We start from the raw sequence: 13,906 nt of genomic DNA, 5'->3' as shown, positions 1-13,906 counted from the left end.
CTCTTCTGATTGGTTTCTGTCAGAATTCTGTCACAATGTTAAAAAATACAAGTCAGAGCATAATAACACAAGTGAGACTATGCTTGTGATAAACAATGGAATACCCTTGGGATGAAGGAGAGATCATTTTTTGTATATTAGAAGTTTGACAACATTAGACTGTTTAATGCCACCATTTCCTGTTGTAAAATTCTTATAAAAGTCACCCTGTGCTTTTACAAGTGTAGCCCAAGCTATAACACTGTAAAGGTAATCTTAAATTAGGAGTTCTGACTTCAGGTGACCTTCCTGTTTACATAAATAACCAACCATTGTTTACATCCACTCATCTGCACAGGGATGCATATCTCTAACGGTCACTGGGTAAGAGGCAATGTACAAATCTCCAGTGATCAGACGGCAACACAGAGACAGATATGACAACCATTCACACAAACCAATTCAGTTTATTTATAGTATATAGCGCCGATTCACAATGCATTTTTTCACAGCATTCAAGTCATACAGATTGAATCACACGCACACACACACGCACGCGCACACACGAACGCGCGCGCACGCACACACACGCACACAAAAATATCCACCAGGGGGTGCTCTAGTGGGGTTTTCAAAACCTTGCTGGTCCAGCTTAACTAAACAAAAGGCAGCACAATTATGTTTAAGTGTGCTTAAAGTTCTAATTTCGAAATTGGTACAAATATACTTTTAGTATACTTCAGATATATTTTAGGTTGTACACTTAATACTTAGTTTACTTAAAATGTACTTTCAGAAATGTAAGTATGTTTGAAATATACTTAAAGTATACTTTTTTCACCTGGGGCGAGCCTCGATATAGCCAAACTGGCATTGTTTTTATGCCATATTAGATTCGTCGTGTTGATGCATTTTTACGTGCTTCAGCCCCGACACCGAGGTAATTTTCCACCACAAAACGCAAACTTCTCCATTCACTCAGTGCGTTATAGTTCCACACGACATCGCTTAGGATTTGTTGCTGGGCACGGGGGGAGGCTGCGTTTCTCCGTTGATTTTTACCCAGAAAGCACATGGGCAAAACCCATGAGTGAAACGGTGACTGGGACTGACTAGTATATATTCCATTGAGGGAAATAACATATTAATTTCTCATATGTTAACATAAAGGCTCGTTTTGAAGTATAAGCTGCTACTTACCGGCATCGCTTCGAAGAATTCAACCTGGAATGCGGCGTTCATAACAGACACGTGCGTTCATCTGCTCTACCGCTAGCAAACAACCGTACTGATTAAATAACATAAAAGTCAAGCAGTTCCCTAAAAGTCCAACAGATGGCAGCAATGCGCCATACAAAACACCCACAGTTTACAGGACACATTTCCTGCTAAAGAGCCCCCTGGTGGTTGAGTAAAAATCCACATATAAACCGGAAAATACAATGAATGAAAAAAAAAAATCTGAATCCTCTCTGGTATTGTTCAGGGGGCCGGACCAAATGTGGAGGCGGGCCGTAGTTTGGGGACCCCTGCACTACATTTACACATATTCACACCCTGATTGTGGTGTGCCACAACATAGCCACAGCTGCCCAAGTTCAGACTGACAGAAGAGAGGCTGCCATGCGCCATCGCCGGCCACCAGACCCTCTGACCACCACCAGAAGACAAGGCGGGTGACAACAGCCGAGAAAGACAGTGTGGGAGTTAGAACCGGCAAACCACCGGTCACAGGATGAACTCCTACCTCCTGATCCCCAGATCAAATCAACAGATGAAGCCAACGACTGATCAGCCCTTTAATGTTTTGCAAACTCTTCATGAGAGACAGAGAAAAATACATCTATAAATTGTTCGCCCATAAATTGTGTCACACCAGAGCCTTTCTATATATGCTTCTGCACATCACAATTAAACAGTGTGTCCCCCCCAGGCCAGGCCAGGCAACCAGATCATTTAACAAGATCACTGAAACTCAGTACATGGGCAACGAAACACAAGTTCTGAATCCAGACTCAGTTTATGCACAGACCAGAAGTGCTGCCAGGAATCTTGGGCCCCCGACAAAAAATTAAATTGGGCCCCCCCTCATGCAGCTGCTGTTATAATTTCTTGAGTCTATCTGACCCATCAAAAGCGTCACTATTTCAAAGACTTGCAACTGCCTTGCTTTCTTTGGGTCCAATACTGAAAACTAGTACAATATTTACTGTTCTTGAATTTTACATGCACGAGTAAAATTCAGTATGCATACAGTCTGCATACAGTACAAGTAGGTTGCTTAAATTTTTTCTATTAGTTTTAGATTACTGAAATGTCTCCACCCGAGCAACAGTCATAGGCAACACGCAAAATACATATAAAACAATCCAGACTTCTCAAAAAATGCTATGAGGTTGCATTTTATTCAAGCTGCAGTATGTAACTTTAATAAAAAATATGTTTTCTCCATATTTGTTAAAGCTGTCACGATGTCGTAGCAGTTTGTTATGAGACAGATAATCTGTGAAAACAATCAATCTCCTCCACCTCCTTCCTGATCTACTATTGCTAGCTAAAGTAATGCACTGTTCTGACCAAAACAACCAATCAGAACCAGTAGGACGCTCTTAGCGCTGTCAATCAACTTCATTCACTCACTGCTAAATGTGCTAATGGTGGAGAAACAACTTATTGTTACAGGAAAATCATTTATCTGCCATCACTGGTAGCTATGCTAACTAGACTAAGCATTTACAACAGGCTATGCTAGCTACAGAATACCACAAAGCAAGGGGGAGGAAGGATGAGCCACATGAGATTGATTGACAGCATTAAAACTCTCCTGCCACTGACTGGTTGTTTTTAGAGAGTACTGGGAAAAAGCAGAGGAAATAGATTTTTCACAGATTATCTCTCATACCATACTGTCACAACAGTTTTAACAAATATATGAAAAAAATATATTTTTATAAAAGTTACATACTGCAGCTTTAATTTCAGTAAGGAGAGAACAGGTCAGGAGGGATGTGGGTTATAACCAGGACCGACCCAAGGTATAAGCAAACTAAGCAGCCGCTTAGGGCACCAAAGCCACTAAGGGGCCCCCTCAGTGGAGCTGATTTATTTATTTTTTTTGTAATAATTTCTGTCATTATAATATCGAAAACACACAATTTCACTGTGAAGTTATTTGTTTTTACAATAATATATATTTGATAATGTATGAAGAAGTTATTATTTTATCAATAAAAAGAAAAAAAACATGCTCTCGGGGGGGGCCCCTGGTGGCTGCGGTAGGTACTGCACGCTTCACCGTTAACATGAGCTGCCCTGCAATGAGCAGAGCATCCAAACGTTCAAAGTTCCGGTCAGAAGTGAAGTTAGCAAAACAATGTCTCAACAAAGGACTTATCCTTCAGGGAGAGAGAAAAGAAAGAGAAAATAGAAAAAAGTCAAGATAAAGGTTTGTTTTAATGTGCCTTGGTAATGTAATGTAATGCAAATGTAAAAGATTTGTAAAGCTGCTAACAGAAAATTAGCTTGAACAGTCCAGTTAAACAGCCAAACATTTATGCTAGGGCCTATGTGTTTGTCTGAAAGTGAGTTTAAACTTCAAATGAGTTGATTCTCATGGTTGGCTCTGTATATTTCTGAGGTATTTTTGGCTTCAAAACGCTGTGTTTGAAAACGTTTGATAACAATAATTAAAACTTCTCAATGTTTGACATTGTCTAGCAAAATGTTTTTACGTCAGGCTACATAGCTGCTACATCGATGAGCTACTCTATGCTGTAGTCGGGGATATGTTGTTTGCTGCTGAGCATAATCATTTTGTGGCTAAAACAAACATTTTTACATCAACTTCTAAGTTGAAAAAAGACTCACCTGAAAAAAATAAATTTTTTAGCTATTGGAGTAACGCTTAAGAGAAATTTATTTAACCAAAGAATGTCATGAATATGTGTGTAGGGCTGCACCGATTGCAGTTTTCTGGCCGATCCCTGGTTACCAATCTTTAAAAAGCCTGACCTGTCGATTTTGATTTTGGCTGATACCAATTTTTTTTGTCTGAAATGTCGCTAAATATAGCAAGAAAATCACTGAGTCGGCAACAGTGGGGTGAATATTGTTAACTGCAAATGTGCAGACCTGACCTGGTGGGTCAATCTGCCAGTCAAACCTCTCACTGCAGAGCAGAAAAAGACAGAGACTGATTTATAAACCTTTGCTGACGAAGATAAGATTAGGCAATAAGATAGGCTTCACGTGTAAGTATTGGACAACCAATTTTTTAATTTCTATGAACAATAAATAAAGAAATAAATTGTGGAGGGCCCCCTGTTGGTCAGAGTCCCTAGAATTGCCAACACTTTTCCCCCCTATACCGCGCCCCTGGCACAGGCAACACAAACAGTCCTTAGAAATGTGTTACGTCATGTATGTTATCTCAGTACTAATGGTAAACTAAATGCTGTGGTAATGCTAACAGAAGAAGCTAAAAGCTCTGCTAATCATGTTGATTATTTTCCCTGTTCATTCAGCAACAAGCTATAGCATTCATAAACAATTAGGATTGTCATTAACGGTTCAAGGAGGAAATTTTAAACACCATATGAATGTTGATGTTACTTCTCTGAAAAGACATTTCAGATTAAACTTGTCTAATCTATTTTTATATAGAAGAATATTTAATTTCTTCAGTTTTCCAGTTTCTAGAGGATGAATCACAGGTATTTGGACACAATAGTTAACATTTTTGTGCTTTTTTGATTTTTGCTGGGTCACCATGTTTCCTACAATTTTCTCTGCTCTTGTTTATTCTTATTAGTAGTGATGTCATTTCTCTTCTGTAAAAGTCTTTGTCGTACCCAGCAATATTCTATAGGCCTAACCTTTACGCAACGGTGGTGTAGCGTTTGGTAGATTCTTAGTGTTTCCACACCTGCCTGCAAAACTCAGAGCTCAGCAAACACGTCAAAGCAGCACTTTGTCATATCTGCTTAGTAACGCCACTGGGAATACAGTCAACATGAAAATGAAAAATGAGCTTCTTCTGTAGGTGACTTTAGATCAGACTATTTCTGGGTAGTTGTATTTTCTACATTTGAACACCATTTTGTAAGTCTAAACCTTACCAATTAAACCTTTTTGATAAAAAAAGAAAGGTTTAAATAGAATAATTTATCTGTTTTGTAATGTACAGCCAATCTGCCGGATGTGTGTGAATGTGGTGAATAAGTATATTTATAGCAACTTGGCGGGTTTAGGATTAATTCTCGTGCTATGACTCTTAGCCATTAATCCAAATCTCACAGGCAGCCGTAATGTGGACATCAGATTCCTAATCCGTTTCTGTCTTGAGTATATCACACTTCTACACAAACTCCTGTGGAACTTAAGATTTTACAAATGCTGCCCTAATCAGCCACTTAAAAAGCCTACTGACATAATTTAATAAGTCTAAAAACAAGCTGCGCTGTTTGGTGCATAAAAGAAATGCACAATTTGCAGATTCTAATTAAATCCTGAAAGACCAAAAGTGCTGATAACTAGAAAATACACCTGTCCTTTATGATAGCCCCAAGCAGCTGTGTGTATATACACTGCATAATTCCAGTAGTTTCTATACCTGCTCAGTCTCATCTGACAGACACAACATTTTACAGTTTTTTGATCAGCAGGTTGGATGAATTTTCCGTGCATGGATAAAAACCATCAGACCTTCTGCAAACTGGCACCTCTCTTTAACGCTCTACCAAGGTCAGATGATGCTTGCAGGTGCAACAGCTGCTGTAATCTCCTTAATGCAGCATAAACACGTGGGTTAAATCCTAATCTGCCTTTAAATCCCATGAACCATCCAGATGTTTTTGATAAGACCATAAAATGATCCAAAGAGTCACAAAACCCTGAAATCCCTTTTCATCCAAAATAACAGAGATGAAGATGAGTTCCACAACTCTGACACTAAATCTGAATAACAAAAGATGCAGCTTTGGGATTCCAAGTAGCCTGAAACTATTGGTTCAAAAATAATAATTAATTTCAAAAACACTTTGCTCACCACCATGAGCAAAAAAATATCTTTAAAAAGTATTTCATCAATATGTAGCTTTTGCTTAATGCAGATCTTTGAAATACAATACTGGACTACTGAGCATTGCAGATGAAATTGATGCATTTTCTGACTTTATTCTTATGTTAGTTTAAACCAGAAACTACTTAAACCAGTGGGAGAGTTTGGTAAAATGTAACATTTTTATCAGCATGTTTCTTTTTATTGGAAGAATTAACATTCATTCCAAAATTCTCAAAAATATTCAAAAAACTGTTTGTTGTTTAGATAATTGCTTTGAGAAATCATCTGAACGGCAGTAACTACGTAGATATAACAGATCCACATTGATGCCGTTCCCACTTACTTGGAAAATTACAATATTTATAATAATCATTATGTTACTTTAATGTTTTGTCATATCTCGTTGGGCTTCTGTTTGTTGGCGCGGTCAGTGACATTCCAAATGAGAAAGATACTAAGACACTTTGAAATACCTACTGAGAAACAAACAAACAAACAAAAAACATATTGATGACAGTAATTTGTCAATATTGCACAAAGAACCATGTGTGATTTTATATTTGCTTCCAAAGCTTTAGATTAAGAAACATCTGGGAACAGAGGCTTCTTAATCTCTACTTCCAGAGATCAAGAAATCCAATTTCTGATTACAATTGGGTTTTGATGTAATTACAGCTTTCCAAAAGTGTCCAGCATAAAAGTGATTGGTGTTTTGGAACTTTGTTTGAAAATAATCAAAACTGATGTTAGTGTTTAGGTGCTTAAAATGAAATTGATGAAATTTGATGAGTGTAAAGAAGTTCTTATATAGATTCAAATGAGATATTGGTTTTCTTTGAGTGATTTATTGAATTAGTTACTCAATGAATCAGAGTAAACATCTCATTGTCTGTGGTTGTGCTGCCATTTTGTTGTGCTTCTCTCTCAGACTATTTTAACAAACACAAAGCGGTTGTCTTTAAATTACTACATGAGACAAGATGTCTTCAGCTAAAGTGAAATAAATAACTAAGGCTAATAAAGTCTCTAAAATCAAGGTTTTATTAAAGAAGAACATCATAGTGTTTTAACTCCATTATGACCACATTTATATATAAGATTAATCTTGATTTTATGACTGTAGAATTAAGGATTCCATGCAGATAGGCACTAAATCTTTCTTCTTTTTTAGCTGTTTTCATGGTTTAATTGTAAATAAAATATAACTTATCTTTTATTGCACAGCTGTGGTATTTTCTTAAAGTTACATCAGAGTTACAACAAGAGCAGAATTGCCGGTGAAACTTACGTCATTCCTCTCTTTGGACAGCAGAATGAAGCCATTGTTGTCGACTAGGTAGCAACTCAGGTCCTGATAAAATATGAGCAAAACTAATGCCTGTAGTTATTTGTTGTTAAAATCAAAGGGAAGAACGTTTGTGAAGAGCATCATATAAAAAGGTAAAGTCATGTACTTACATCACTTTCACAGCTCAGAGGACACACCCCCTCAACATTTGAGCACTGAAAACAAAAGAATGAAAGTCACTGGAACTTGATGAGCGTAGTAAAAATAATAATAATAGAACCTGTTTACTTACATCTGTGTCACTGGGCTAGAAGAAGCACACACAAAGAAAAGTGATGAAGACAAAGCTAAAGATTTAAATCATTTCAAGATTATCACGCTCCACACAGCAGTCAGTCCTATATTTATGACTTGGAGGGAATAGTTTGAGGGAGAGAGGAAAAAAAGTATTTTCTGTTGACTTGATTTACAAAAGACAAAACTTGATTATCTTCATGTTTTGAGAATCTGGGCATTTTGATGTTGAATATAACTTGAAAAAAGAAAATAACTTGGTCAGGATCCACGGCATGGGCAGAATCTGGCTACTGTCGCTCACCAGATATTTAAGACTTTGAGTTTCAGTTTTGTTAAGTACATATATTTATTACAGAATATGTACTTAGCAACCAAAACAGCAGCTTGAAAAAACTGTCTTTAGCTTGCATTTTTATTTATTTTTTATTTTTTTTATTTTTTTTAACTGAATCTAAGCATCAGAAATAAAAAAGTGATTTTTGGAAATGTTAATAACATTGTGGAAAAGAGTCTTTGTTGTGTCACTAAGCACAGATATGTTTAGTTCTACATTGTGCAACAAGCAGTCTGTATGATGATGTTTTTCATGTTTACAGAATAACAATCTCAATTTTTAACTTTTTCTCTGAAAGATTGAGGATGATGCACCAAGAAACACAATAAAATAAGGACGATTCAATGGTAGTGTGAGGTGTCTATTAGGAGTGCATCGATTGCAGTTTTCTGGCGAATTATCGATCTTTAAAAGGCTTATCCTGCCGATTCCAATTATGGCTGGTACTGATTTTTCAGTCTGAAATGTCGCTAGATCTAGCAAGAAATTCATTGAGTTGATAACAGTGGGAACATTTGGACATGACCTGGTAGGTCAGTGTGTCAGTCAAACCTCTCACAACAGAGCAGAAGAGAACAGTGGTTGATTTTAGACCTTTGCTGAGGTAAATAAGATCAATGGATAAGATTGGCTTCATATGTAAGTATCAGCTGATCATCAATCCCCCAAAATTAAGGAAATCAAGGCTGATTTATTGGCTGGCCAATTTATCGATGCACCCCTAATAAATATTAATATGAGCAATGGAAGGTGCTTAAAAAAGAAAAGAAACAACTAACAGTCAGCATCATTCAATTTATCAAACATCCCACAAAGTGCTCATGAGTGTTTTTGTCCTGCATTCACCTGTTTGGCAATGGCCCAGAACCTTTTTTCCAGCCAATCCAAGGACATCTGTACCCCGATAGCTAAAAATAGGAGACACAAACACACATACACACGCGCGAGCGCACACGCACACACACACACACACACACACACACACACACACACACACACACACACACACACACACACACACACACACAGACATGCACACACACACACGCACACACACACACGCACACACACGCACACACACACACACACACACACACACACACACACACACACACACACACACACAGTGTAAGAACAGCTGCAGAACAAGATGGAATCTGCAGAGTTAACACTTTGTTGTGTTTGCTGAGGAAAGACTAAGGGCAGGAAATCGCCCAAATCTTGCCTCTGCCTGTACAGAAAATGGAGTGCTAACAGCTCTTTCTGCTTAGAGTGAGGATATTCTACCTGTGCATCTACTGGTTGGCTTGAGGTTCTGGAGTTTTCTCCCTCCGCCCAAAAACATACAGGTTTTGTTTACTGGCCTCTGAGTTGCCATTAAGTGTGAGTGTGTGCATGTTTTTTTTTGTCTATCTTTTGAGTTTCTAGGTTGCTTGGTGTTGGACTTACGACCTGTCCAAAGTGAACTCTCATTTTCTCATAGGTATAGAAAATGGATGGATGCATTGATGGAAACAGGAGTTTAACCTGTACTTAACTGCCTTTACAGGTCAGTTTTACTGTGTCCTGTTTCCTTCCATGATAAATATAGACACTGTCAGGTAAAAGTCTTGTATCTCCAGTTTAAGTAGTGGTGGGACTCCATTGAAATTGCAGGGTCTGTAAATAATTAATTAATCACAATTAATCACATTTAATCAAACTATTTATTATCAAAATAATCAACATTTCTAATTCAATGTCCCTTTTTTTGCTAAATTATTAAATAGACACATGAGCTCAACAGTAAAGATATTTAATGTTTTTAATCTTTTATTTAGGTTATTTAAGCATCAGAACGGTGCAAAGTGTTGCTATACCCATTCAGTGTTCAAGTGTTTCAGGAACTCCTGATCATTCATAGAACGTCTTAGAAATGTGAACTATATGTGTTAGCATTAGCATTGCTGCTGCTACATGTTTATCATTGAGATGCTATTTTAGTCTTGAATAGATTTGTTGCTAGTCTTACTGCTTTTAGCAAAACTTGAACACAGTTTTACAGAGAATTAGCTCTCAGTGGGAGAAGCAACTTTGTCATCAATGCTATTGTTTGTAAATGTTGATTGTGCGTCAGATTTATGGGCATACCAGAAACACGCAAATACAAAGGTCAGAACCTTTGTAGGTAAAAAAAAAATTAATTGTGTCAAAAATTTCACTGTGTTAAAATCCATGCAATTCTTTAATCAAAAATATCCATGGTTTGTCCTGGTCCTAACATTAAGTCATTTATTTTCTGTGTGAGAATTCAATCTACTGGTCATCTTTTGTGTCGCTGTCTGGTTCCCATTAATATACTCATACTGGAGATAGAAGGTTTAAGTTCAACAGAGATGATCATATTTATTCCTTATAGAACATAAATTATGAGTCAAACTCCAAGTGAAAACTTTTAGGTCATCTGTAAAGAATGACCTGTAGGTCATTAAAGGACATTAGGTCATTAAATGTTCAAAGAAATGATTATGATGATGATGCTGATAACTCATCTTTAGTATAAAGAAATATTTAATGATAGAAAACATTAGATTAGGAATTATTTTGAAAACTAGGTGGAGTTAAAATAGCATAGAAGCTTTCCAAAACTTAGTCCTAAACCTGATCTAAAAGCAGCACTTCTTATGAGGCCCAGGCTTCGGGAACGATAAGGAGCAAAACATTGTATTTGTTGGGAAATACTGTGGAGAACTTTGTGTGTATGCACAAAAACACACACACACATGCACACACACACACACACACACACACACAGAAGCAGCAGCAGCAGCAGCAGAGCTGTGTGGCTTGTCTATCCCCTTTTTACTCTCTCTCTCTTTCTCTCTCTCCTCTCCTCAGTCAGCTGGCAAGTTGCACGCTGGATGGAAAGCTCTGGCTGTCCCAGGAAGCTGAGTGAGCCAGTGATGGCGATGAAGAGGAGGAGGCAATAATCAGTGGTGGATGAACTGGACTCAATTTCAAATACAACTATAGATTCCTACTTTACAAAGAAGAGCAAACTCCTGGAGGTTTTATACTTTTTCCCTTTCAGGGTAATTCTAGCTCTTTCAGAGTCAAGATTTTTTTCAAGCCAAAACCCTTTTCCATATAGCAGATACTTAAGTGAAAAATGCAGATGAAGAACAGGAATGATTTATCTACGCTGCCTCTCTCTGGAGGTTGAAAAGCCGAGCAGACGGTGAGTTGCTTGATAGTTTTGTGCAGATTATGTATTTACAATAACCTAAGTTGAGTTGTTCTTCTGGACGTTGTAAAATTCCAAGGCTGCAATAAACCACACATAATATGGTAATCATAATAACTTACAATCTCTTTCTTATTAGCTTTATCTAGTTTGAAAACTGTTGAAAAAAACAACTATATCTTAGTTTTCTAAACTTCTGTCAAAGTAAGGACATTTTGCAGACGTGTGACTAATGTTGGTAATTTTGTTTGCTAAATAAAAAAAGCAAAAGTCGGTTTGCCGATGTGGGTGGGGAGAGATGTAGGAGGTTTTGCAGAGATGTGACTTTCACCGCAACCACTGCCTGATAAGTAAGGTTATACTGACTGAGAGAGAGACCTTCAAGACTGAGCTTCTCTTTTTATTGATGTTCTGTAAAGGAGCAGCAGCAGGACCCTGAGGATCAGCAAACACATGTAACACAGAGAGATATAGCAGTAAAGTCTGTAATCCTCATGATGTTGGGGACATTAATTCATGTGATTTAAAGTAATATAAGTGCACCGTTATATCACACTGAGTGTGTATGTCTGTGTGTAAATGCATTAGCATACTTTTTTCCCTGCTCATTTCTGCCTCCGTCTGGATGCTGCAGTGTGTTGGTACTGCAGAACTTTTGTCCTGCTGTTTCTCTCGAGCTGTTTGAAAGGAAAATTGCTGCACTGGGGCTCAGGGGAGTGGGGTGTTAGTGAGATAGTGATGTTATCTAAAAACTGGAGGAAAGTGGAGAAATTGTACCACATTTGAATTCCATGAAGTGGGTCCGACTCTGAAAAGTAAAACTTCCAATCATAAAGACAAACCATCGGTTTTCATGAAACAAAATGCTACTTGTGCCTACTGCCAAAGGTGTCACAAATGTACGAATAATGGGAGGACCTAAAACTCCAACAGCGTGAGCTTGAGGTAAGACAGCTGTGTCATCTAAATCCATGTTATGACAACCTTGTGGCAGCAGCTAGAGATACTTTCTATTCTTTTAACTTTCTTCTCATATGTAAGTGTTAGCAGTATAAAATAAAACTTCTTTGGGAAAAAAAAAAAAAATCCAAAGGGCCACAAGTGAATAATGGCTTTCATAGGACTAAAGCACAAGAATATTTAAAGAGTAAGTAGATGATTTAGAACTAATTTAGCCAATTAGCTTATAGTAGAAAATGTTATTTGTTCCAACATGTGAAAAATGGAATAGTAAACATCCCAGATTTAGAGGGAGTTGTAATATGACTGCATTGGAAATAATTATGTTGAATAAAAGTAATTAGATTGCATGTAAATAAGAATTAATCTGAGTGACTGGGTTAGGTGCTTGACCACCATCTGAACAGGCTCCTGGTGCCTCCGTCTTACTCCGTACCCCTCAACTGTTGCATTACCTGTCTAAACTAGCTGCTGGTACCACAGCTGTTTCACTGGCCCTCCAGTCATCATTCTTCTTCAGCAACAGCACAAACTTTTGCAGGGCTGGTCTACGGTTGGAGAAAAACGCTGGTGAACCGATCAATGCTTGCTTTGCTACACCTGTCAAGTTAGCTCCAGCTCCATCGGATCATCAGCCACTCCAACCAAACACGCTAAGCTCTGCTCATTTGTCCCTGGTGTTCTCCCTCCATTAGCTCCTTCATTTCCTCCTCCATAATTTTTATATCTCTTCCCAGTCTTGTCTTCTTTCTGAAGTTACTGTTCACAAACTCCAGGATAAGCCAGACAAAGATCTGTATAATTTGCATGTTCTTTGTTAAAGAAACTTTTGAGCTTTTCTTCCTGTCTCCTGAGCGTCTCACTTATGTGGACCAGAAGCTCAACTGACATGACAGGTTTGGCTACTTCTGGTTTTAAACAGTCCTTAGAATGAATGAAATGGGGTTTTCCCCCCAGAAGGTACAATTTACAATTAAAAATTAAAACTTGGGTCAGTATTTTGTCACACAGATATATCAGTAGTCTATATATCTACTGATATATAGACTTTTAAACACATCAGACAGTGTTTAGTATTACTTTTATATGGTGGGATTGATGTAAGATGGCTGCAGTGGAGGTGGTGATTATCAGGTTCAATCAACCTGGTTCATATTCACCCAGATTTCCTTACACATTTTACAATATCAGTTGGTGATACTGATCATTCTGCTACAATCACCGAAAGTATTTAACTGTCTACCTTTACCCACATACAAATGTGTCATTTCAAACTTTAATCTATGATGGTTGTGCATCATAGATTAAACTGCATCAGGTCATCTAGGAAGGATTTTCACAAGGTTTAGGAGTGTTTTATAACTACAGAAGCACATTTAAGGACATTGGATGAGGCCTGGCTTACAGCATCTACTCCACTAATAATTTACCACCTTTAGGATACTAATTCATACCAAAGATGGTCTTTTGGGTTGAAGACAGAAAGAGATTAATGTCAGCCAAGTTCTTCCATACCAAACTCTTTTATTGTTGGGGCCTGCCATAGCAATGTACAGGGAGAGCAGTGGCTCTCTGCTCTGGGGTGAACCGTTCTGGGGTGTGATATGTGGAAATGTTTATTATTATGTGTAAAGGTCATTATTATATATGTTTATGTTTATTCAGTTAAAAATGTTAACTATGAAAAAACATAGTCGCTTCCAAATCATAGTGCAGCAAATAGAGTGGCTGCTCCCGCTGTCTTTTATCCACCGCCTTTTCTTT

At 37.7% G+C, this 13,906-nt stretch overlaps 1 protein-coding gene across 1 annotated transcript in view; it reads right to left on the bottom strand.

Annotated features, from left to right (window-relative positions):
- The window catches only part of LOC106925571 (voltage-dependent calcium channel subunit alpha-2/delta-4-like), a 60,330-nt gene that overhangs the window by 9,092 nt on the left and 37,332 nt on the right, over nt 1-13,906 (bottom strand). The window contains exons 28-31 of the mRNA XM_088006597.1: nt 8,806-8,867; nt 7,621-7,635; nt 7,499-7,543; nt 7,329-7,391 (exon numbers count right to left, since the gene is read on the bottom strand). Coding sequence (XP_087862723.1) covers nt 7,329-7,391; nt 7,499-7,543; nt 7,621-7,635; nt 8,806-8,867 — 185 coding nt within the window. The remainder of the gene's footprint in view (nt 1-7,328; nt 7,392-7,498; nt 7,544-7,620; nt 7,636-8,805; nt 8,868-13,906) is intronic.

Source organism: Poecilia mexicana, unplaced genomic scaffold (assembly GCF_051168715.1).
Source record: "Poecilia mexicana isolate PSO_F unplaced genomic scaffold, ASM5116871v1 scaffold_6, whole genome shotgun sequence".
In the NCBI taxonomy this organism is placed as follows: domain Eukaryota; kingdom Metazoa; phylum Chordata; class Actinopteri; order Cyprinodontiformes; family Poeciliidae; genus Poecilia; species Poecilia mexicana.
This window is presented reverse-complemented; position numbering and strand designations above follow the sequence as displayed.